The following is a 24,038-nucleotide window of genomic DNA, read 5'->3' as shown; positions in this document are numbered from 1 at the left end:
CAGAGCTAGTTCCAGGACAGGCTCCAAAGCTAGAGAAACCCTGTCTTGAAAAACAAAAACAAAGCAAAGTTCAGCCTGGGGCTGGAGCGATAGCTCAGTGGTTAGAGCACATCCTGATCTTACAGAGGACCCAAGTTCAATTCCCAGCACCTACCTATAACTCCCGTTTTCAGGGGATCTGTTATCTCTGGCCCCAGAGAGCACGGGCACTAACATACCTGTACGGCTTTGTTCACAGATACACACATACATACACACAGTTCAGCCTGTTTAAAAATCCCAAGCCTCATTTAAAACCCAAAGTCTAAAAAAAAGTCCAAAGCCTCACAACTATGGGTTTGGGTCGCTTCTCCAGCCCCACCCTCTGCTGCACACACAACTTGTATTCTAAGCTGGGGCAGGCTCCGCTCCACTGCTACTGTGGTCGTCCCATGGTTCTGACATCTCCAAACTCCTGAACCTTCTGCTGCACCTGGGTTGCAGTCTTCGTGGCGTGACCCCTTTAGTCTTGGGCCACTGACTGCTGCTGGGGCCTCAGCTTCAGCCTCACCTCAGCTGCTCTCCGTCCCCTCCATGCCTGCCATCCAGTCACACCTCGGTGACACTCACACATGACCACATCAGGCCGCCAGCACCAGGTACAACCTTGGCTGACTCTGGAACACAGCTTCTCTGTGCCCTCAGGAAACACTTCCCAGGTTTCACCTTAGCGATGCTGGTCTCTTCTTAACCTCTCAGTTCTCAGCATCAGGTGACCAGCATCAATTATCCCATCAATTGTGAAGCAAAGGTGCTGGTCTCCTCTTAATCATCCCAATTCTTCAACCCCAGCTGACCAGAAACACGGCCTCTTAATTAGAATAACAAATGGCCCAGCAGAGTCTTTAAACTCCCACAGGCCAGGCCTCCATGGTCTGCACTGCTCCCGACATTCCCCCCCCCCCCCTCTCTCTCTCTCTCTCTCTCTCTCTCTCTCTCTCTCTCTCTCTCTCTCTCTCGTCTTCCCAGCTCCTACAGAACAGCCTGCTGAGCTCTCAACACTCAATGGCTTTTCTAGCCCAAAGTTCCAAAGTCCTTCCACAACCCTCCCCAAAACACAATGTCAGGTCTGTCACAGTGATATCTCATTATCCTGGTACCGGTTTCTGTCCTAGGTAAGGTTACTATTGCTGTGATCAAACACCATGCCAGACCCAAGTTGGGGGAAAAAGGGTTTGGCTTATGCTTCTACATCGTAGTCCATCACTGAAGGAAGTCAGGGCAGGAACTCGAACAGGGCAGGATCTGGAGGCAGGAGCTGATGCAGAGGCCATGGAGGGTTGCAACTTAACTGGCTTACTCCCTCTAGCTTGCTCAGTCTGCTTTCTTATAGAACCTAGGACCACCAGCCCAGACGTGTCCCCACCCATAATGGGCTAAGCCCTCCCCTCTCAATCACTAATTAAGAGAATGCCATTCAAAACTGTGCCATGTTAGCACACGCTTTTAATCCCAGCACTTGGGAGGCAGAGGCAGGTGGATCTCTGTGAGTTTGGGGCTAGCCTGGTCTACAGAGCGAGTTCCAGGACAGCTAGGGCTGTTACGCAGAGAAACCCTGCCTTGGAAAAAGGAGGAGGAAGGAGACAGTGAGGGAGTGGATATCTTTGGTAGCCATGACCTCTTATCCCACAGGCTTTCATGAAATCATATATGAAGTGCTCCCCAGTATGAACACAGGAAAGCTCTAGAAAATGACAAGAAAAGGGTGCTTATTTTCATCAATGGTCCCTTACTGGAAACTTTCTTGTACTTTTCCCCTAGGCTGGCAATCAAAAAAAGACATTTGTCTCCAAGTACCAGCTAAGCAGGTCAGCAAGGGCTATCAGTTGGCTAGTTTCTTTGTTAAGTAAACAATAAACTTTAGAAGTGTGCTCTGTAGTCAGGAACAATCCACACCCACCCACCCCTTAAGTGCACCCTTGATCTTGGACAGAGTATCTGGCTGAGGTCCCAATAGCCAAAGTGACCACAACAGTTTCCAGAATCTGAATGCATGCACAAACTCAGGCACAACTTTGGAGTGGAGTGATGGACCAGAACTCAGCATGGAGAGTGCTCACCAGCTCCTGACTGGCAGCATTACATAAGTTTGGACTGAATGAAGGCTTTCCAGCCTGCCTTGACTGGCGAGCTGCAAACGTCAGGACTGGAGATGCTGCTGAGTATTACAGAGCAGGGCCCTCTGCAGGCCCCGCTAGGAGCACCTGAGATGTAGGGCTTTACTCATTGTCTACAGCAGATCAAATGGTGGCCCTTGTGCTCCAGAGTTGTCACCTTGGGGACCCCAAGAGGGAGCGATGCAGCCAGCCTGAAGCCAGAACAGGCTCTTAGCCAACTCGGTGTTGCAGATGTGAGGTGACACAGAGGTGACCAGGCTCCTGTAGTGTGTCTCTGCTTCCCAGAGAAAAGGGGTCTCCACAGTCAATAAAGGAGAGGCTGAGTGCTGCTGAGAGCTGAGCTGGCCTAAGAGGAGGTGGGGCTGGAAGGCTGTGAGCCATGGGCCACACATCCAGTCAGCCTGACTGAAGAAAAGCATTGGTGAGCCAGGGCCAGGGTTAAAAGTTCTGTTCTAGGAGTCAGAGAGCTGACAGCAACTTCAAAGGTTGCAGTTGGGCCGGTGAGATGGTCCCCTGGGTAAGGGTGCTTGCTGGTCGGCGTGGAGGCCTGAGTTTGATCCCCAAGACCCACTGTGGGAGGAGAGGATCACCTTTCTCAGGTTTTCCTCTGACTTCCATATGCAGGCTATGGCGTGTGTATAAATACGCACAAACACACACAGAGAATGTAATTTTTAAGTGGGGGTGGCTGTAGTTAGCAGCACAACCCTTGAGGTCACACAGGGTTAGAGCACACCCAGCTCAGTCTCTCAGCCTCAGGAAGTTGGCACTTGTCCCTGGAGGGTGGTACTTTTGCCGGAAATCCACGCCACGCGCTTGAGGGGTAGGCAGACAGATGGGATGGAGTGGGCTGAGCATGGGTGGGGGACCTGTAGCTGGAGGGGGCAGAGCTGAGCATTTTACTAGGAAGTTCATCTTTTCCTTAAATTCTACCACAAATATTTCTGCTGCATAGAGATTTCTCAGAAACACAATGTAAACGGAGACATGACATGCCTTAGTTTCCTGAATCATTTTCTTTTTTAATTTCTTTTTTATTATTTATTAATTTTTTCCAGCCTGATCTGTTTCCTCTTCCCTCCTCCCTTCTTTCCCCTCCTCCTACCCTTTCCTCCTCCAAATCTTACTGCAACTCAACTCGATATGCCGCGGCTGACTGACATACATGGGAGGCCTGCCCATTTTGGGATCATTTCCTAGCAGGGTGTTAGATTGTTCACAAGCACGGTTAAAATGCTGCGGTTGGGCTGGGGTTGAGGGAGGCTGGAGAGACGACTCAGCAGTCAGGAGCTCTTCCTGCTCTTGCTGCCCTTACAGAGGCCCAGATTCAGTTCCCAGCACCGTACGGCAGCTCACAGCCGTCTGTAACTTCAGTTCCGGTATCCAGCACCCTCTTCTGGCACAGAAGTAGTGTATTTGTGATATATGTGTGTGTGTGTGTGTGTGTGTGTGTGTGTGTGTGTGTGTGTGTGTGTATATATATGTATATATATTTGCAGTCAAAACAGTCATGCATGTAACATGAAAATAAATATATATATATTAAAGATGTGCTGTTAGACACATTCATGTCTCTTCCTCAAAAGACCAGCTAGGACCACCTGTGCCAGGTCTTGCCTGGCTTATGACCAGAGAAGCTGCTAACAGGTCACTCTTGAGTCTCAGTTTGCACTGAGGGGGACTTTGAAATACCTCTGGCCAAATTCATCTCTTTCCCTTCTTGTTCTGGGTGTCAGTTTGCTGCACCTCGTGTTTCCCCAGCCCCAGGAGCTCTAAAATCTGATCCTTTTTGGATGCTTTCTGCTGCGTGCATAGTTCCCACGCTCCGCCTCAGATGTGCTCTGTGCTGTATGAAAGCTGCGTAAACCCCTTAAAGCCTTTGGCACACTGAACACGGGCATGAGACTGGACCACCATCCACCTCCAGAGTTTCCTCAACCCCTCCCTCCTCCCTAGCCCCTGTGACTCCAGCTACTGAAAGACTCTATCATGGTGCATCACGAACCGATGCCTCTCGAGGCACGTGCCTGTGGGTGAGGAGGATCATTGTGTCGTGGGAACCAAGCATCTACCCCCACTGTATAGGCTTGATGACAAATTAAAGTACAGTTCTATTGACCCAACCTGGGAAACCAAAGAGTTTGCGGGGCTTACACACAGATCATGAATGAGCTACTTCCATGAACACAGGGAAAGCCATGGCCTTCTTAGTACCAGTTTTGCCCCAGTGTGGCCACTGACTTCCCATAGCTGTACAGATGGACCCCTTCTCTTCAGTTAACCTTCCACGGTCCATATATACCCTGACACACTTCTAGACCATGAGCAGTGAAGGCCAGATCGCATAGTGGTGGGTGGGGAATGCAGGAGTGGGGGCCAGAATGTCGGGGAAGCCCAGTGAGCCACCATTCCCACCTGTGGGGTGTCAGCGGTTGGCAAGCCTAATCTTGGCGGGGGAGGGGGTCTCTTGCAAATAACAGCTTCTCTGATAAAGATGGTGGCCGTTACACTCAGAGGATAGTGTCTAGAGGACAGATGTGGAGTAGCATGGCTCCAAGCTGGATTTAAGCAGAGAACCTCCTCTTTTGTGTCCTTAACTATTCTCCTTGGGTGTGTGTGGTTGGCAGGTACCTCCACAGCAGCATGAAGGAGAAATGAGGAAAGAGTCTCCATCTAGTGAGATCCAGAGGCTGCAGGAGCAGAATGCGGGTCTGCGGAACGCTGTTGCACAGATGAGGCGAGAGATGGAAATGCTGAGCTGCCATCTTCCTTCTGCTCAACCGGAAGAGTGCTCGGAGCCAAGCCCTGATCCCCAGGCTGGAGGAGATCCAGCCCCTCCAGGTGAGAGGATGTAGCTGTAAGGAGGGGTGAGTGGTGTGGTGAGAGCAGGAGCCCCAGACAAGCTTCTCACCCCAGTCTCTCACCGTAGCCACCCTCTCGTAAACCACTGCAAAACTCGGCACTTGCTGGTCCTCCAAGAGAAACAGTGTTTCTTTGGTGACATGGAGGAGAAAGTGCAAGGCACATATCTGATGGACCTGGGAAGCCATCAGACTGGGCAGAATGAGGCACTGGCGGCAAGGCTGGGGGCCAGACCTTCCGCAAGAGGAGCATCCTGAGGTGGATCTGAGCTGGCAGCCCCACCTTTGCCTAGTTCCTAGCAGGCACCATGGCTGCTTCCAAGGGTCTGATCCCTGGTGTGGGAGTTGTGCCCTCTATGGCCAAAGCCAAAGGAAGACAGGCAAGTTCTTCCTCCTGGCCCCAGAACCTTCCTGGAGGATACAGGGGCTAGGCTGAGAATTGGGGCAAGAGAGGGCAGGGTCGGAGGCTGCCTTCAAGCCCTGCAGCCGAAACTATAGGCCAGTGACGCCGGTGAGCGTGTGCCATGTTCCCTGGTGTCTCGGCAGATTATGTTCTGGTGCTTGAAGCAGAAATGCAGAACCTAAAGCACAAGCTGAAAGCCCTGGAAGAGCAGCAGCGAGGTGTCGGAGAGCCAGTGACGGTGGCCTTGCCCACTGCCAACCCACAGCCTGGTGCCCACAGCTCCGCAGAAGCAGCTGGTGAGAGCCCCTGGCTACCCAAACCCTGTGCTCACTGTGTGAAATTAAGGTGAATCCCTGAGGCAAATCTTACAAATGCATGCCTAGCTCCACAGTGTTCATCATCTTCAGACACCCCATCTCCAGAACCAGGGGTCCTCCGAAGTCCCCGTGTTAGGTGAGAGCTGTTTCCTCATGTAAGTGGAATGAAATGCGCATGCGCATTTGGCCTATGTTGCGTGTCGGTGGATAATGCCGGACTTCACAGTGCTTCTGCCGTTCGCCCTCCGTGCAGTTTGCAGGGCAGCCTCTCCCTGTTTGGCCATCCTAGAGGCTGTCTGGCACATTCTGTCCCTAGTGCATTGGAGAGCATGGACATCTTTTTTCCCGGGCCTTTGGAATCCTCGTCTGCCCTGGCTGTCATGGTGAATGTATCCATTGCTTTTCTGCTGCCATGACAGGACCCCAAAAACTGGGCCTTACAGCAGAAAGCATTTGTTCTGGCTGCAATTGCAGAGGGTTAGAGACTGTACAGACGCCTCCGGTCATGTATCCTAAACCTGCATGGAAACGGTGCCCTCGACTGGGGACCAGGTATTCAAATATCTTAGCCTATGAGGGACATCAGCATCAAACGTCTACGATGAAATACTCCAGACTGGCCGTAAACAGATGGTGGTGGTCAGTTATGGCCTCGGAGAGACCCTGGAGTTCTGAACAGCGCTCACACTGCCAAGTGCTAGCTGTCTGATGTCCCTGGGCCCCTCGGGGCTTTCCACAGACTTCTGTCCACAGGCCCTTCCCAGGAGTGTTCTGTCCTTGGTGTGGAGTGCTGTGGCCGTGGGGCAGGAGGACAGGCATCTTTCCTGGAACAGGCTTGCCTTGGGCCTTCTCTCCATTCTTTAGTAAGAAGGAGGGGACGTGGGTACAGGGTGCATTCCCCTGGTATCTGAGCAAGGACAGATGGAAGCTTCTGTGGGTCAGCCCCACCGCTCTCTGCTTTACCGCCCAGAGTCGTCTGTGTGCTGGGTGGTGATAGAGAGCAGACAATGCGGGTGCCCCTCTGTCCCTGTCACACCACCCTTTCCCAGGAAGGAACCCAGAAACTGGTGCAGCTTCCCGATGGCTGCTGCACCTGGCTTGCCAGCGTTTCATGGAGAACAGCCAGAGTTGGGGTCAGAAGTAAGACAGGCTTGTCATCTCATTCCTGTTTGCAACGATTGGGTCACAGTTTAGAACCAGGACTGCTCTGGCCGGAGAGATAGGAGTGACCAGATAAGTCTTTCTTAAACTGTTTGTAGAATTCAACTTTGAAATCACCAGGCCCCAGAGTTTTTCTTACGGGAAGATTTGAAACTTGATTTGTTTATTCGTAGTTAAGGGACTCTTCATATACATTTTTTTTTTTTTTTGAGACAGGGTTTCTCTGTGGTTTTGGAGCCTGTCCTGGAACTAGCTCTTGTAGACCAGGCTGGCCTCGAACTCACAGAGATCCACCTGCCTCTGCCTCCTGAGTGCTGGGATTAAAGGCGTGCGCCACCACCGCCCGGCCATTGTTTTGTTTTGTTTGATTTTTTGAGGCAGGACTTCTCTGTGTAGCCCTCAGACCAGGCTGACCTGGGATTAAAGACCTGTGCCACTACCACATGGCCATATTTTCTTTCTATATATATTTGGTACATTATACTAAGAAATTATCCATTTCCTCAAGTTTTCAAACTTCTGCGATGAAGTTTCTTATCCTATATGTTTTGTTCATTTTCTTCTTTGAGACTGTGATCCTCCTGCCTCAGCTTTCTGCGTAGCTGAGACCATATAACTGCACAGTCTCTCCTGAGTCTTCAATGTCCATAGAGTTTTCACCGTGCATCATACTGAACATTTCTGTTCTCTTGGTGTCCTACTAGAGAGTGTGTAGTTATTTATTTCTTCGCTTATTACCTTTACAAAAGCTGATCATTGGTTTTGTTGATATTAGAGGACACGTTATTTCTATTTCCTCAGTATTTAATGTTAATTTTATTCTGTCTTTCTTCTAGATTCATGTGTTGATCTTTTATTTCTAAGATATGCACCTAATGCTATAAATGTGCTTTTTCATTTCTTATGCAGTGCTAGAAATGGAACCTAGAGCCTGGCACACACTGGCCAGCTCTCTGCCCCTGAGCCCTAACCACAGCCAGTTTGATTTTCGGAGGGGCTTTTTTTTTTCACATGTATGGGTATTTTGCCTTCATGTGTGTATCTGTACCACAGTGTGCCTGGTGACTGCAGGAGCCAGGAAAGGGTGTCAGAGTCTCTGGAACTGAAGTCACAGATGATTGTGAACTGCCATATGGGTGCTGGGAACCAAACCTTGGTCCTCTGGAAGAGCAGCCACTGCTCATAATCCCGGAGCCATCTCTCCAGCACCACCACCACCACCCCCACAGCCAGGTTTTTATTTTTGAAACATTCTCACTAAGTAGCTTAGGCTGGCCTTGAACTCACTCTGCAGATTGACTCCTGAGTCATCAGGCCTAGGAGCTGTGAGCTGCCTTGAAAAGACAGATTTACATAAATTCCTTAAAGCCGCTTTACCGTTCTGCTCGAAACGTCCTGGATTTTAGGGAAAGTCATTGTGACGTGGTCAGGCTGATTTCATCCCTTAGTCCTCCTCTCGTTCTAGGATGTACTACATACTCCCTGCATCTCTGGTCTTTGTGGGGACCGAGCCCTTTGATTCAGGGATGGGCGTATTTACCTTGAAGTCAGTTAGAAGCTTCAGTAAGCCTCTGTGGGAAAGGAGGCTCAGCTCCCCAGGGAGACTGCTTTTGTTTCTGAGATCTGAGCTGACTGCAAGTGTTCTCTGCAGGAGCAGCTTTGACAGGCCAGGCATCTGTCGCGTTAGCACTCAGAAAACTCGGAGACAGAGTGCATCTCTTGAACCTGCTGGTGACACAGCTCAAAAAGAAGGTGAGACTAGCTCTTAACACTCAGGTTGTGCAAGCATTCCTACTGAAGAACAGTCCAGATTTGGACACAGGTGCAGCTTCTGAGAGGTGCCAGGAGTGACCTCATTGACCTTAGGTGTTTTGGGTGTCTTCCCAACTTCTCTTTCCTTCAGAACAAAGGACTGTGCTGTGCAGTCGCTGGTTTATCTCATGGGTGGCTATGGATTGTTCGCAGGTAAGCCTGATATGGTGCTAAGTGTCTGTAGTCCCAACACTCATAACATAGAGGCAGGAGGATCAAAAATTCTAGGTCATCCATGGCTACAGAGAGTTAGAGGCCTGCCTGGGATACATGAGACCCTATCTCAAAACAGCAGCAACAATAACAACCACAAATGCACACACATGTAAACCCACTTACACACACACACACACACACACACACACATTTCAATGCTGTAGACAAGAAATAAGAATTTAATTTAGGGGGGCTGGAGAGATGGCTCAGAGGTTAAGAGCACTGGCTGCTCTTCCAGAGGTCCTGAGTTCAATTCCAGCAACCACATGGTGGCTCACAACCATCTGTACTGACATATGGCGCCCTCCTCTGGCATGCGGTTAGAGGCAGAATGTTGTATACATAATAAATAAATAAATTAAAAAAAAAAAAAGAAAGTGTGGCAAGGCTCTTTTTAAAAAAAAAAAAGAATTTAATTTAGGGTCTGGAGAGAAAGAGCAGCTGTTAAGAGCACTGGCTGCTCTTCTAGAGGACCCAGGTTCAATTTCCAGCACCCACATGGCAGTGCACAACCATCTGTAACTGTTGTTCCAGAGGATCTGATACCTTCACACCAATGCACTGTTAAGTAAAAATAATAAGAAAAGGGCAGCTCTGCCGGCGCAAGAAATCCAATTAGGTCAAATCAAACCAAATCAAAATGCCCATCGTTTTATTAAGTAAGATGCTCTCGGGTGGCCAAGTGCATGGCAGGGAGACAGAAAAGCAGGGAGCCCATGCAGACCCGAAAACCATGTGTTTCTCCTCTGGGAGCCGCCTTAAATACCTTGTGGGAGTGGTCCTGACCCCTCCCTGGGGGAGAGTCAGGACCTGGGATTTGGAGTCCAAACCAATGCAACTCCCAGGCCAGGACTAGGGCTCTGCTCCCAACTTAACAGCACATAAAATAAAGTTAAATAAACTACTAAAAAATAATTTAATTTAAAGCATTTTAATTTCACTTTGATAATTAGAGACAGAATAAGCTGGGTAAAATATTTACCTCCAGTCAAGTATGATGGCACACGCCTCTAATCCTAGCTCTCAGGAGGCAGTGACAGGTGAATCTCTGTGAGTTTAAGGCCAGCCTGATTTACACAGTGAGTTCCAGGAGAGGCAGGGCTGCAGAGTGAGACACTGTCTAAATAAAACAAGTTTACCTTCAAGTGTTTGCATTTTTATTTAACAGTGTTTATCTAATGGTCGCCTCTTCTGTGTGTATGTGACTGTCCAAACAAGATAGTCACACAGAGTTAACTTTAGGCATCCCTGGAACAGAAGCATTATTTTAATTCCCTTCACCTAGCCTGGGAAGCCAGAATACAAAGAAGTGTGTTTTCCCATCTGCCTGGATCTCCTCCTACCTGGCCCCGGCCACATTAGGGCCTTGCAGGTGCTGGTGTTGTGGTGCTAAAGGTTCAGGATGGGTCCTCACAGTCATCCTGCTGCTGCTAACGTACCCGTGGACGGCAGCTGCTCCTCCTGAACCCACGTCCACCTCTGTGGTACCCGTGGACGGCAGCTGCTCCTCCTGAACCCACGTCCACCTCTGTGGTACCCGTGGAGAGCAGCTGCTCCTCCTGAACCCACGTCCACCTCTGTGGTACCCGTGGAGAGCAGCTGCTCCTCCTGAACCCACGTCCACCTCTGTGGTACCCGTGGACGGCAGCCGCTCCTCCTGAACCCACGTCCACCTCTGTGGTACCCGTGGACAGCAGCTGCTCCTCCTGAACCCCCCCCTTTCACCACAGCCACCTCTCTCACTGTCTTTTATTTGTTTATTTTTTTTAAAAAAAATAGGTTTTCTTAGCCGGGCAGTGGTGGCGCATGCCTTTAATCCCAGCACTCGGGAGGCAGAGGCAGGCGGATCTCTGTGAGTTCGAGACCAGCCTGGTCTACAAGAGCTAGTTCCAGGACAGGCTCCAAAGCCACAGAGAAACCCTGTCTTGAAAAACCAAAAAAAATAAAAAATAAATAAATAAATAAATAAATAGGTTCTCTTGTAACCCAAACTGGCCTCACACTTACTGAGAATGACCTGGAATTTCTGGTCTTTCTGCCTCTACTTCTCAAGTACCAGAACTACAGACATGTACCACTACACCCTGCTTATGCGGTGTTGGCAATTGAGCCCAGGGCTTCATGCATGCTAGGCTAGCACTCTATCAGCTAAACCGCGTTCCTAGCCTGGCACTGCCTTTCGTAGCTTCCCATCATGCTCACTTACCTCTCATCTCCTTCTTGGTCTTTTGAGATGGTCTCACTACAGAACCCTGGCTGTCCTGAAACTTACTATGTAGGCCAGGCTGGGCTTGATCTCTCAGGGATCCGCCTGCCTCTGCCTCCCAAGTGCTAGGATTAAAGGTGTGCACCGCCTCACCCTGCTGCCATCTGCCCTTGTGGTGGGAACTAGGGCTTGGGAAAGGATGGTAACCTGCTTTCTCTCACACGCTTGCCAGTGAGCCTTGGTGTCTAGCATCGACTGCACAGAAGTGCAGCACACAGGGCAGGTTTGCAGATCATCACGTCCAGCCAGAGCAGAAACCGGCCACTGACCCTGCTCCACCCCTGCACCTTCCTAGGACAGGCCCCCACCCCTTCCTAACATTGCCTTCTGAACTGATTGCCTAGCTGTGGCAGAAACCCCTGGAGTCGGTCACTGTCCTGCACGAGCTCCCCAGTGAAGTGGACCAGGTGCACCTGGAGGTTTTGGAGCTGCAGAAGCAGGTGGCTGAGCTACGGAAGCATCTCAAGACGCCCCAGCCCCAAGGAGAGCCTTCTCTCAGGGAGCAGCTACAGAGAGAGGTGGGTGCTGGACATGGATGAGTGCGCCCATTTCCTTCCATCCTGGCTGTCACATGCTTGCTGGCACAGGCTGGATCCTGATCTGTGAGGCCAGAGGGTGGTGTTGAGAGATGACTAAGCAGACGCCTCCTCTTCTCCTCCGCTGTTTTCCTCTGTGAGCCTACTCACACCTCTGCTCATTTCTGACTTGACATACTACTGCTGGATTGGAGCCCATGCTCTCTTTGGCTCCCTGCAGAGAATGCATTTCTCTCCATAAACAGGTTTGGGCTGATGGCTAAGAAGGCACGGTGCACAGACCTGGCCTTGCCTGCCTGTGAAAGGAGGGGCCCCAGGGCACTCGGCATCTGGTCGGTACTGTGACCAGCACAGAGACCCCCTGGAATCCTCTGACAGAGCCCACCCTTCCCATTGAAGGCCCCAGTGGAACCATGGGTAGGAGGGTGACATCCCTACTTTCCCGGCTGTGCCCATGAGACTCCGTCAGTCCTGCAGTAATTGGGGCGATGTGTACTGGCTTATGGTGACCTTCTGCCCCTGCCCTGACCTGCTGTAATCTGCAGTGAATGACCTGTGATATGACTCTCTGCCAACTGACCTGCAGTGACAATGATGACTTACGGTCACCTTTGACTACCTGTGCTGACCTATAGTGGCCCATGGCCACTGTGGTTGTCAGTGGTGACTTTAATCACCAGAGGTCTTAAGGCATTCAGCTGAGAAGCTGAAGACAGTGTGTGCCCTTATGACACCACATTACAAGAACAGGAACACAGTCGATAGCCTCTGGGAACAGAGAAAGAAACAGAGCAGGGTTGGGAGCTGAGGGAGCCTGAGGCTCCAGCACAGGACTGAAGTACTGAGCAGTGCTAGTCCCTAAGGGCTTCTGCTCCTAGGCCTCCCCAAGCCCCCAGACTTCTCCACAATCCATCAGTCCAGGGAGAACAGGTCGGTCAGCACTGAATAATACACACTGAATGTAAATAGTGGCAGACTGGGTTAAGGCAGCAGGCCCAGGGCCCAGCGTGTAAAGCAGTTACCGGGCTTCCCCGTTCCTGTTGGGTCTTCATACCTATGGTTTTGGCACACGGTGAGGTCGTGAAGCTCAGGAAGCAAGGAAGCTTGGGCCCCCCTGCTGGACAAGACCCCAAGGTGACAGCCACTGCCACAGCCTGTCCCCAACCTGGACCAGATGTTAGGTGTGCAGGAGAGGCCAGGAAGTCAGTGCTTCCAAGGGAAGCTGGAACCTGGTAAACGATGTCCTCAGGTATCCTTGCCAATGTATAGATAAATGGAGAGGACATGCACGTGCCCGTTCCCCGTGTCCCGAGGTTGACCCAGAATCACCTGCTCCAGTCCCAGGATCAGGGGAACAACGCCAGTTCCAAATAGATATATTAGGGCAATACAGATGCTAGCTGTGAAGGGTTCCGACTGACCATCTCAGCCAGGAAAGACTACAGTCCACCAGTTCATAGGAAATCCTCAAGTGGTCTTGGCCAAGTGGGCAGGTACATGAAGAAATGGAGGCCAGAAAGGATCTCGTCAGTAGAGGCCCTTGCTGCCAAGCCTGAGGACCCGAGCTCAGTCTGGAACCACGTGGTAGGAGAGAACCAGCTTCCACAGTTGTCCTCTGCAATGTGCACACCGTGCCGTACATGCACAGCACCCCAGACAGACAGACAGGTACAACAAGACAATCTTTATAAAGAAAACGTGAAGTGGGCCCTCTACCAGAACGTCAGTGCGTAGACACAGCAGACAAGGCCATGGAGTGCGGATGTGAAACTCGAGGCAGCGGCTTGCTGAGAACCACGGCGCCCCAGTCTCCAGCCACAGTGTCTCTTCCATGTCCAGCTGACCTTGATCACAAGGTGAAAAACTCACTGGAGAAACCTAAGGACACCCATCTTGACCAACATCAGCACCAGAACACTAGCATTTGCGCCTAAGTGGAACACCCAAGATGCACTTTTGGGGTTTAGCTCCTCTGGACACTTAGATGTCAATGCCATCGAATACAAATGACTACCAGGGAACCTTCCAGCTATGGGCAAATCCTTGCACATTCATACTCCGGGGGTCCCGGGCTCTGGACAGGAGTCCACTTGGAGGGACATGCTCAGAAGGCCAGGGGAGGTCACCAGGATCATCAGTGTACCCCAATATTTCCTGGGACGTGCAGAACCGCAGTGTGTGGCACACTGTCTCCCCCCACCCTCCATTCTTCAGGAAGAGCTTATGTGCAGAGAGCTGGGTGGGTAGTGAGCAGGGCAGTGGCAGTTCCCAAGGCAGGAGCCTGAGACAACTGTCCTTTCAGCTTCTATCAAAGGCTAGTCTTAAACTGGCAGTGGTGGCACACATCTTTAACTCCAGCACTTGGGAGGCAGAGGCAGGCAGATCTCTGTGAGTTCAAGGCCAGCCTGGTCTACAGAGAGAGTTCCAGGACAGCCAGGGCTACAAAGTGAACCCCTATCTCAAAAAACAAACGGGGAAGGGTAGTCTTCTTTCCCTTGCCCAACCAAAGAGCCTGCGAAGCTGTCCACTCTTTGCAACACTGTGCACATGGGTACCTGTGAAGAATGCCATGGTCCTCCATGCCTGACCTTGGCCGGGCCCGCTGTTTAGTCAGGGCTTAGGCCCAGGTATCTCCTGCTCCCACGTCTGCCACCTTCATCAACTAATTTCTACTCCCCTGTCTTCCTCTCCTGTGCTGGAGGGAGTGTTAGCTGCTGGAAGCTTTGGCCTTGGCCTGGGAAGGAGCCTCTGTGACCCATGGAGTCCACTGGCATTGACCACAGCCTCCTGAAGGACTTCAGTCTAGGCCTTGGCAAATCTCATAAAGACATTTCTGCAGATTTCTGTACTGTCCAGATTGTCACCATACCAAGATAGTGTCATGGATGGCAGGGTGGGGTCCGCAGCCCTGGAACAAGTGCCAAGGAGTGGGTTGCCATAGTGTTTACTTGAGTGCTGTGGGTCAAAGACATCTCTGAATGTGTCTCATGTTGTAAAATACTTATTTTGTGGATTGGTTTTTCGAGACAAGGTTTCTCTGTGTAACCCTGGCTCTCCTGGAATTTTCTATGTGGAATAGGCTGGCCTTGAACTCATAGTGATCCACTTGCCTCTGCCTCCTGAGTTCTGGGATTAAAGACATGTGCCACCATACCTGGCCCAAATAAAAATTATTAACAGCTGAGCCCAGGGAAATCATTCCATATCCTCCAGGCAAGTGTGCTCTCAGGAACAAGGCCACACTGAGCCTCCTGTGTGGTCACACACAAGGGCTCTAGACCCAGGGAACATCAGGGGCTGCGCCTTACCAGGGCTGTCACTTTCTGACAAGCTTTTATTTTATAGAGCACCCAACCTTCAAAGTGACAGGAACCTCCTACTAGACTAGCCCCTGCAAGGTAGAGCCCCAGCCTCCCCCTTACCAGACCTGAAATCCTCTGTATTCTGAAGGCCGCTTGAGGTGTGGGATGCCTGGGCCTAGAACAGCACACTCTGGGAGCACCGTGTACTGCTTACCTATCTTGGTCCTGAAGGTCCACAGAACCTTCTCTGACCCCTCTGCTGGGTCTTTCTGCCAGCCCCTCAGTCCTCTGTGGCCTGCAGCATCTGCCAGAAGCACCTGAATGCAGTCACCTACAGGCGCAATCACCCCCACACTCCAGGCTACCTGAGGAACAGTAGCACCCAGAGGGCACAAACACATGCCAGCCCTGGCAAGGACCGGGAAACCAGAGCAGGGCGTGCAGGATGTTCCGGGACTTGGAGCTCTAGCACTCAGAATAGCAGCTGACCATCATGACATCTCATAACTGTCAAGACTAGGTGGCCATGTCAGAACCTGGTTCTCCCATGCCTGTATCCCCTTAATGTTGTGACTGTATTTCTGTGGTGTGTGGGTTGGCCCCAAGTCCAGGCTGGGCTGAGTGAGGGACACATGGTTCCAAAGGGCTCGTGTCTGCTTGACCTCCTCTCCAGCAGCCTTTGCTTCTTCCTGTACCTTCTCCGGGAAGGGAGACCACAGCCGACCCACGGGGTGGTAAGGGGACTCTAACAGGCAGGTGGAGAAGGGGTGAGCCAGAGGAGAAGGAAGGGGAAGGGCATGCCAGCCCTTGGGCAACAGGGGAGGAGGACATTGGGAAGGTCCAGTCAGCACAGGTCAGAGGGCAGACGCAGATAGGGCCCATAGCAGTGAGAAGTAGCTTGGCCACAGGTCCCTGTGTCCACACAGGGTTCAGGCTTCCCAGGTCTGGGTGTTGCTGGAGGCTGACTGGGCCTTCTTTCCTCCAGAGCAGGGCCCTGTGCTGGTTGAGTATAAGTTCTCATTGTCTCCACTTGAAAGACACAAAGCTCAGCAGGAGCTGATGGGAAAAAGAATGCTGTGGGCTTGCAGGGGGTGGGGAGGCTGAGAACTATGCAACCCTCCCCCTAGGAGAGAAATAGCTCACTGAAACCTGGGTGCTGTTCCCAACTCCCAGCTCAGTTAAAGCATGGGAGTCCTCACTCTACTGACTTTCCTTTGTAAGGTGTCACCAGCGAGCCCCCAGCCATGGTGATTCCGAGAGGGCAGGTGGGCCGCTTGGTGGGCCATACAGTGGGCTACTTCACCATCTCCCAGCCTGTATGATGTCCAGCAGGCTCTCCTCAGGGCTGTCTCTTGGTTGGGTTTTGTGTACAGGGCCTGAGTAACTGGAGACCCATGGTCACAAAGGACCAGACGGAGTTCCCTAGTCTCCCCCAGGAAGGGGCTCAGCCTCCACAGTCCGTATCCGTGCGACATCTGCAAAGGAAGCTGAAGGTCGCGGCTAAGAAGATACTCAGCCTCAGCCTCGAAAAGGAGCAGCTCCTGGAAATGGGGAACAGACTCCGAGCAGAGCAGGGCCTCCCTAAAGGTACCTGGGCAAGGCTGGTGGGCCAGGCCACACTGGGGTCATGCCAATGGAGAAGGGAAGCTGGAGCCATGGTTCTGCCACGGGAGGCCAAAAGAAAAAGCTTCCTGGCTTGCTTGCCACAAGCCTGGGGCCAGAGGGAGGGTTGCAGGCAGGCTTCACAGTGGCCACTGGTGGTGGACCAGAGCCAACCAGACGCCTCAGGCACAGGGCAGGGCTTCATCTCAGCACTGGGTGTCCCTTGACCCACTGCTCTGGCCACATCTGGAAGGAACAGCCACGGAACAGCTGAGGTCCTGTGAGGCAAGCACCAAGCGGCCCCAGGCCAGCCCTCTGCGGGTGTCCCCAGGTTGGGCAACTTATCTACAGACACTCCAAGGCAGTCCCAGGCCAGCCCTCTGTGGGTGTCCCCAGGTCTACTCGGTTGATTTCCTACAAAAAACCAAGCCATACTTGAGTCCCAGGATTTTTCGCTTGTTTGTTTTCATTTTGTTTGTTTTAAATGTAAAACAGCCGGGGAGAGTGGCTCAAGCCTATGATCCCAGCACTCCAAAGACTGAAGCAGAAGGACCACAAGTTCCAGGCAGCCTGGGCTGTGGTGTGAAACCCTATTTTAAAACCAAACACGGTCTAGAGAGGTGACTCAGTAGCTAGCAGAGTTTGAAGTGCAGATCCCAGTACCTGCTGCAGGGTCCAGGCCAAGATCAGCCAAGGAGCACAGCCCTGGGAATACAGATATATAAATGTTTATAAATATAGGCCTGTCACTACAGGCCAGGCAAAGCAGATACACGGGGCTCCTTTCCCTCCTACTCTCTCCCCTGTGTCTGCCCAGCAGTGTTCCCGGCCTCTAGAAATGTCTGTGACGTCTGCCTTTGTTCGCTTGTTTGTTTGTTTGAAGATACAGTTTTTATGTGCATTGGTGTTTTGCCTGCATGTATGTCTGTGTGAGGATGTCAGATCCCCTAGACCTGGAATTACAGACAATTGTGAGCTGCCATGTGGGTACTTGGAGTTGAAGTTGGGTCCTCTGGAAGAACAGCCAGTGCTCTTAACTGCTGAGCCATCTCTAAAATCCCTTGGGTTTTTGTTTGTTTGTTTTGTTTTGTTTTTGAGACAAGGTCTCATATAGCTCAGGTTGGCTTCAAAAGAACTCTCTATGTAGTCAAGAATGACTTGAACTTCTCAGCCTCCTGCCTCCACCTCCCAGGTACTGAGTTGGGTTACCAGCTTGCACTAACACACTCAAGTTTCTATGAACTGAGGATCAAACCCAGGGCTTCACACATGCTGGGCAATCACTGCACTAAGATACATTCCTAGACCTGGTAGCTAGTGTTTTAATCCAGCACAAAGCGGACTAATTCAGGAACCAGACTGTGCTACAGGGTGAGACCCTTACATAAAAAACTGAGTCAAGGGATTAGAGCGATGACTCAGCATTTAGAGCACTTGTTGCTCTTGCAGAGAACCTGGGTTTGCTTCTAGCCCCCACCGGATGGCTCACAACCATCTATAACTTTAGTCTAATACCCTCTTCTGATCCCTTTGCACCAGGCATGTGTGTGCATACATGCAGTAAACCACTCACACACATAAATAAAATAAATACATAAATCTAAATTTAAAAAAACACAAAACAAAAATTATAAGAAAACCTAAATGAGCTAGTCCACATCTTGGCAAAGATGCCAGCCCCTCTTTGTCTCTGTTATGTGTTGTTGTATGTATGTCATGTGTTGTATGTATGTCTCCTGTTATCTGTTGTATGTGTTGTATGTTGTTGAAGATGCCAGCCCTCTTTGTCTCCTGTTATGTGTTGTATGTATGTCATGTGTTGTGTGTATGTCTCCTGTTATGTGTTGTATGTTATGTGTTGTATGTTGTTGAAGATGCCAGCCCTCTTTGTCTCCTGTTATGTGTTGTATGTATGTCATGTGTTGTATGTATGTCTCCTGTTATGTGTTGTATGTATGTGTTGTATGTTGTTGAAGATGTCAGCCCCTCTTTGTCTCTGTTATGTGTTGTATGTTTGCTATATGTTTGCCCTTCCAGTCCATGTGCACACCACGTCTGTTTACGCTCAGCTCACATCCTCATCCCAAGACTTAACAGGCACACGATGTACACAGCCTGCTTTTCCTCCCAGCAGGGCATGCTGTGCCCGTGGAGTCCTTAGCAAGCCAATTCCTAGAAGAGATGGAACAATGGTATCATTTATTTCTTCCTTCTTCCGGTGGCCTGTTGGTGGCGTCTGGGTTTCTCCTTGTCTGGCAGCAGCTTAGTGTCTGTCTGCCACAGCCTGCTCTCTCCACTCCTCTGGAGAGAATTAGAATCCCCCTTTGACCACAGCCCCATAAAAAGTAGGAAATCAGGATAAGTAAAGCATCTCATTGTTTTACGTGTGTATCTTCAATTTTTGTGGGGTTTTCCCCATTCTATTTTGTTATATTTTTATTATACTTCTGATTTATCTACTAGGTATCAAGCCCAGGCCTTGTGCATGCCAGTCAAGCAATCTGCCTCTGAGCTACATCCCTAGCCCTGCTGATGAAAATGTGATTCATCATGAATGATCTGGGGAAAGTCTTCCATGTTGGCGGCAGTTATGCCTATGATCCCAGCACTCAGAAGGCCCAGGCAGGAAGGTCAGGAGTTCAAGACCAGCCATAGTCAAAAAGTTTAGTGATGGTAACGGGGCCTCAGATAGCTTTTCCCTGTGGTTAAATCGGTGTGGTTCTGCTCCCTAACACACGCCTGCACACGCTGTCAGATCTACGTGGTTACTTGATTACAATGGCATTCGGAAGCCTACTGCAAAAATACACTAATTATGAAGAAATAGCCTTAGCACAGAATCTCACCACATGGACCACTTGAATGAACTGTTATAAACCCTGTGTCCTGCTGCTGTGTATCTTCTGGGCCCTGGGGCAGCCTTCTTCACTTGGCCTCTGCAGACTCCACTAAAGCAGCTGCCTCCTTTGGAGGAAACCAGACTTGCATTTCAGCCTCTGAGGCTCTTCTTTTAGCTCTTGCTTTAGCAAAACCTTGTGGGCAGAGCCTTCCTCAGTCTCCATGTCTGAAAGGGATCCTGGCTCAGCTGCTGTCCAGAACCACGGCTGAGCTGGACCTAGAACTTTCAGTGTTTGGTTTTGCTTTTGAGGCAGGGTCTCACTGTGTAGCCCAGGCCAAAATCCTTCTGCCTCAGCCTCTCTCGTGCTGGAATCACAGATAAATAAGCCAAACCTGGTTCCTGCAACCTTTTTTAGAGAAGTTTCTCACATCTCCTAAACAGCCACAGTCTGGTCCTCCTTGGAGAAGGGTCTGCCGCACACCACTGGCCACTGCTGTCTGTTGTCTTCCCCTTCTATGTTGCTCCGTGCAGCTGGGGCTCAGTTTGGTTTGTCTTGATAAAAGTCCATGTGTTTTTGATCTTGGGATACATTGATTTGTTTGTTTTCCATCCTCTTGGAAACCTAGCCACAGCAACTAGGAACGGCTCAGTGGTTATGTACTTGGTGAGTAAGCACGAGGACTGGAACTTGAATCCCCAGTTCCAGTTGATGTGGTAGCCAGAGACAGGGGATCCCCAGAACAAGCTAGCTATGGAGCTTGGCTGTGTCAGTGAACTCTGGGTTTGGTTGAGAGACTCTGCCTCAAGGAATAAGGTCAATGGGCCATCAAGAATAATTTCTGAGGGGCTGGAGAGATGGCTCAGTGGTTAAGAGCATTGCCTGCTCTTCCAAAGGTCCTGAGTTCAATTCCCAGCAACCACATGGTGGCTCACAACCATCTGTAATGAGGTCTGGTGCCCTCTTCTGGCCTGCAGACATACACACAGACAGAATATTGGATACATAATAAATAAATAAATAGATAAATAAATTAATTAATTTAAAAAAATAAAATAAAAAGAATAATTTCTGAGGTCATCCTTGGACCTCAGAGTCCACATGCACACAGATGCGTGCATTTCCACACACACATAGATAATCTTTACACACATAAAATAAAACCATGTGTACACACATGAAAGATGAAAAAACACAAACTCCAGCCTTTGTTCCTTTAAATGCTGTTCCTCTTTCTCTCTTGTCCCTGTGTACCTCGCCGTGGTAGGGTGTGTGTTTCTGTCACTTTCCAGGGCCTTCTAAAGTGGCTATTGAGTTCCTGGGGGGCCATCAGCTGCCACCTCATCTTCATTCCTTTGCTTTACTTCTTCTTCTGTGAGTTCAAGGCCAGCCTGGTCTACATAGAGGAAGTTCCAGGTGTCTCTGATAACCATCGTCTTTATGTGAGATTAGGTGGCACATGGGAGGCCACAGGAGATGGATAACTCTGGGTCACCCTGGCCAACAGAGCAAGACCTGCTTAAAAAAAACAAAAAGACCTCCAAGTTGTTTAGGTTAACCTAAAACAAATCAAGTTAAATGAATAAATCAAATTGTTCTTTTTCTTTTAAGATCATTCCTCCGTGAAAGAGCACAGAACCGTCTGTTACAGCCCTAGCTTTAAGTTAATGCACATTAATTTTTTCCCTCTCTTTTAGGTTCTAATTTTATTTTATATGTATGAGTGTTGAGGCTGCATTTATGTCTCTGTACCATATATGTTCTTGGTGCCAGAGGAGGTCAAAAGAGGGTGTTGGATTCACCAGAATTAGAGTTATACATGGTTGTGAGCCACTGTGTGGGTGCTGGGACCCGAACACAGGGCCTCCTTAAGAGCAACAAGTGCTCCAAACAGCTGAGCTCTCTCTCTAGCCCCATCCACCCCCATTTTTTTAAAAAAGGGGATTTGCTGTGTTGTCCAGGCTGGCCTCCTCCTCAGCATCCAGAGCATCAGGGACTGCTGGGGGTGTGGTCTGGTGTGCGTGTGAGTGTGTGGTGTGGGGGGAGGAGTGTGTGTGTGCTGTGTATGTGTGTGGTGTTGAGGGTGTGGTGTGTGTATGTGTGGTGTATATGTGTGTATGTGTGGTGTATGTGTGTGGTGTGTGTATGTGTGTGTGTGTGTGTGGTGTATATGTGTGAGTGTGTGGTGTGGGGGGAGGAGTGTGTGTGTGCTGTGTATGTGTGTGGTGTTGGGGTGTGGTGTGTGTATGTGTGGTGTATGTGTGTGTGTGAGTGTGTGGTGTGTATGTGTGTGTGTATGTGTGGTGTGTATGTGTGTGTGAGTGTGTGGTGTGGGGGGAGGAGTGTGTGGTGTGTATGTGTGTGTATGTGTGGTGTGTATGTGTATGTGTATGTGTGGTGTGTATGTGTGTGTGAGTGTGTGGTGTGGGGGGAGGAGTGTGTGGTGTGTATGTGTGTGGTGTTGGGTGTGGTGTGTGTATGTGTGGTGTATATGTGTGGTGTGTGTGTGTGTGGTGTGTGTGTGGTGTGTATGTGTGTGTGTGCATGTGTGTCCTGTATAGGCAGATACGTACTTTGATGCACTGCCCCGAGGCCAGTTTTAGTGACTGTTGGTAAAAATGAATCCCTCCTGCTATCTGTGCAGCTGTCTGCAGGTTGGTGTTGCAGGTTAGGATTAGGCTGGGAAACCGCATGTGTTGCTGGGCTCTGCTGGGGTGGTGTGGCACCTCTCACACTTCACCTGTACTCCCCAGTTCTCGAGAGTAGAAATTGCTTTGGTTTTGAAAAGTCGTTTGCTGTTCTTGTGTTCAAGAAATCCTGTATGATGTGCATGGGGAACAACCCTTTCCTGATCCTGTTTCCAGGGAAACTGACTCCTTGCCCACTTCTTCCCACCTCTGAGTCCCGGGACCCCCGTGAGGTGCCTTTGGACCGTGGCCTACCTTTGGGACAGCTGCAGCCCCACTCAACAGCTCAGGTAACTTCTTCACCTCAGAAATCTGCGTTAACATTTTCCTAAGTGCGAAATATAGGTTCCCGTTAGACAAACTGCAGAAGACACAGGGAGAGCCTCGTCTCCAGTGCCCACCATGGTGGGTATAGGTTCTCGTTAGACAAACTGCAGAAGACACAGGGAGAGCCTCGTCTCCAGTGCCCACCATGGTGGGTATAGGTTCTCGTTAGACAAACTGCAGAAGACACAGGGAGAGCCTTGTCTCCAGCGCCCACCGTGGTGGGTATAGGTTCTCGTTAGACAAACTGCAGAAGACACAGGGAGAGCCTCGTCTCCAGTGCCCACCGTGGTGGGTATAGGTTCTCGTTAGACAAACTGCAGAAGACACAGGGAGAGCCTCGTCTCCAGTGCCCACCGTGGTGGGTATAGGTTCTCGTTAGACAAACTGCAGAAGACACAGGGAGAGCCTTGTCTCCAGCGCCCCCCGTGGTGCTGGTAGCATCACGCTCACACTCTTCCAGCTCCTTTGCTTTTTATTTGTTTTGCTTTTTGGAGACAGAGTCTCATTGTGTAGCCCAGGCTATCTTGAACCCCGGGTCTCCTGCTCAGCCTCCTAAGAACAGGAATTACAGAAGTGCCCGACCGTCCCTGGCTCCTGGATTTGTTTATGGCTTTAAACAATTAATCATACATATGATGTACTATAGCTTTACCCATATGGCTATCATATTTTTACTTTGTTTTGTTGGTTTGTTTCTTTGTTTTTCAAGACAGGGTTTCTCTTTGTAGCAGCCTTGGATTTGTTCTCTAGACCAGGATGGCCATTGCCTCCTGAGTGCTGGGATTAAAGGTGTGCACCACCCACACTGCCTGGCTGTTACTATATTTTTCATCTTTACCAATATAATTTTATTTAGTTTATTTCGAGACGTGGTTTCTCTGTGTAATAGTTCTGACTGTCCTGGAACTAGCTCTTGTAGACCAGGCTGGCCTCAAACTGCACCACTGCCTGGCTCAATATAAATTTTTTAATTTAATTTTTAATAAAAATGTCTTGGGACTGGAGAGATTACTTGGGAGTTATGTTGCCTTCCAGACAATCTCAGTTTGTCTCCCTGTGCCTGTGTCAGGCAGCTTATAGCCTCAGTAACCACAGCTCCAGGGAATCTATCTTAGCTTGCTTTCTATTGAAACCGAAGCAACTTGGGGAGAAAAGCGTTTAGTTGGTTTACCCAATCATATCCATCATGAAGGGACGTCAAGGCAGAAACCCAGAGGCAGAAACTGATACCAGACATGGTAGTGATGAATGCCTTTAATGCCAGCACTACGGAGGCAGAGGCAGGCAGATCTCTGTGAGTTTGAGGCCACCCTGGTCTACAAGAGCTAGTTCCAGGACAGGAACCAAAAAAAGCTACAGAGAAACCCTGTCTCAAAAAACAAACAAACAAACAAAAAAACAAAAAAACCAAGTCTCAGTGTTTAAAATGTAAATGCTTCAGCTAGGCTTGTAGAGAACGTCTTTAAGTCTTTAATCCCATCACTCAGGAGGCAGAGGCAGAGGCAGGTGGCTCTCTGTAGTAGGAGACCACTTGTTTGTTTCCCAGCTGCCCAGC

General features: G+C 50.1%; 1 protein-coding gene across 1 annotated transcript in view; it reads left to right on the top strand.

Annotated features, from left to right (window-relative positions):
- LOC121444575 (coiled-coil domain-containing protein 57-like) overlaps positions 1-24,038 on the top strand; it is a 95,981-nt gene that overhangs the window by 36,428 nt on the left and 35,515 nt on the right. Inside the window, exons 11-16 of the mRNA XM_041646410.1 lie at positions 4,784-4,997; positions 5,564-5,716; positions 8,550-8,650; positions 11,537-11,710; positions 16,404-16,617; positions 22,334-22,446. Of these exons, the coding sequence (XP_041502344.1) occupies positions 4,784-4,997; positions 5,564-5,716; positions 8,550-8,650; positions 11,537-11,710; positions 16,404-16,617; positions 22,334-22,446 (969 nt within the window). The remainder of the gene's footprint in view (positions 1-4,783; positions 4,998-5,563; positions 5,717-8,549; positions 8,651-11,536; positions 11,711-16,403; positions 16,618-22,333; positions 22,447-24,038) is intronic.

Source organism: Microtus oregoni, unplaced genomic scaffold, assembly GCF_018167655.1.
Source record: "Microtus oregoni isolate MIOR12 unplaced genomic scaffold, Mior012 000134F_ref0000037, whole genome shotgun sequence".
In the NCBI taxonomy this organism is placed as follows: Eukaryota; Metazoa; Chordata; class Mammalia; order Rodentia; family Cricetidae; genus Microtus; species Microtus oregoni.
Note: the sequence above shows the minus strand (reverse complement) of the source record. Positions and strands in the feature narration are given on the sequence as shown.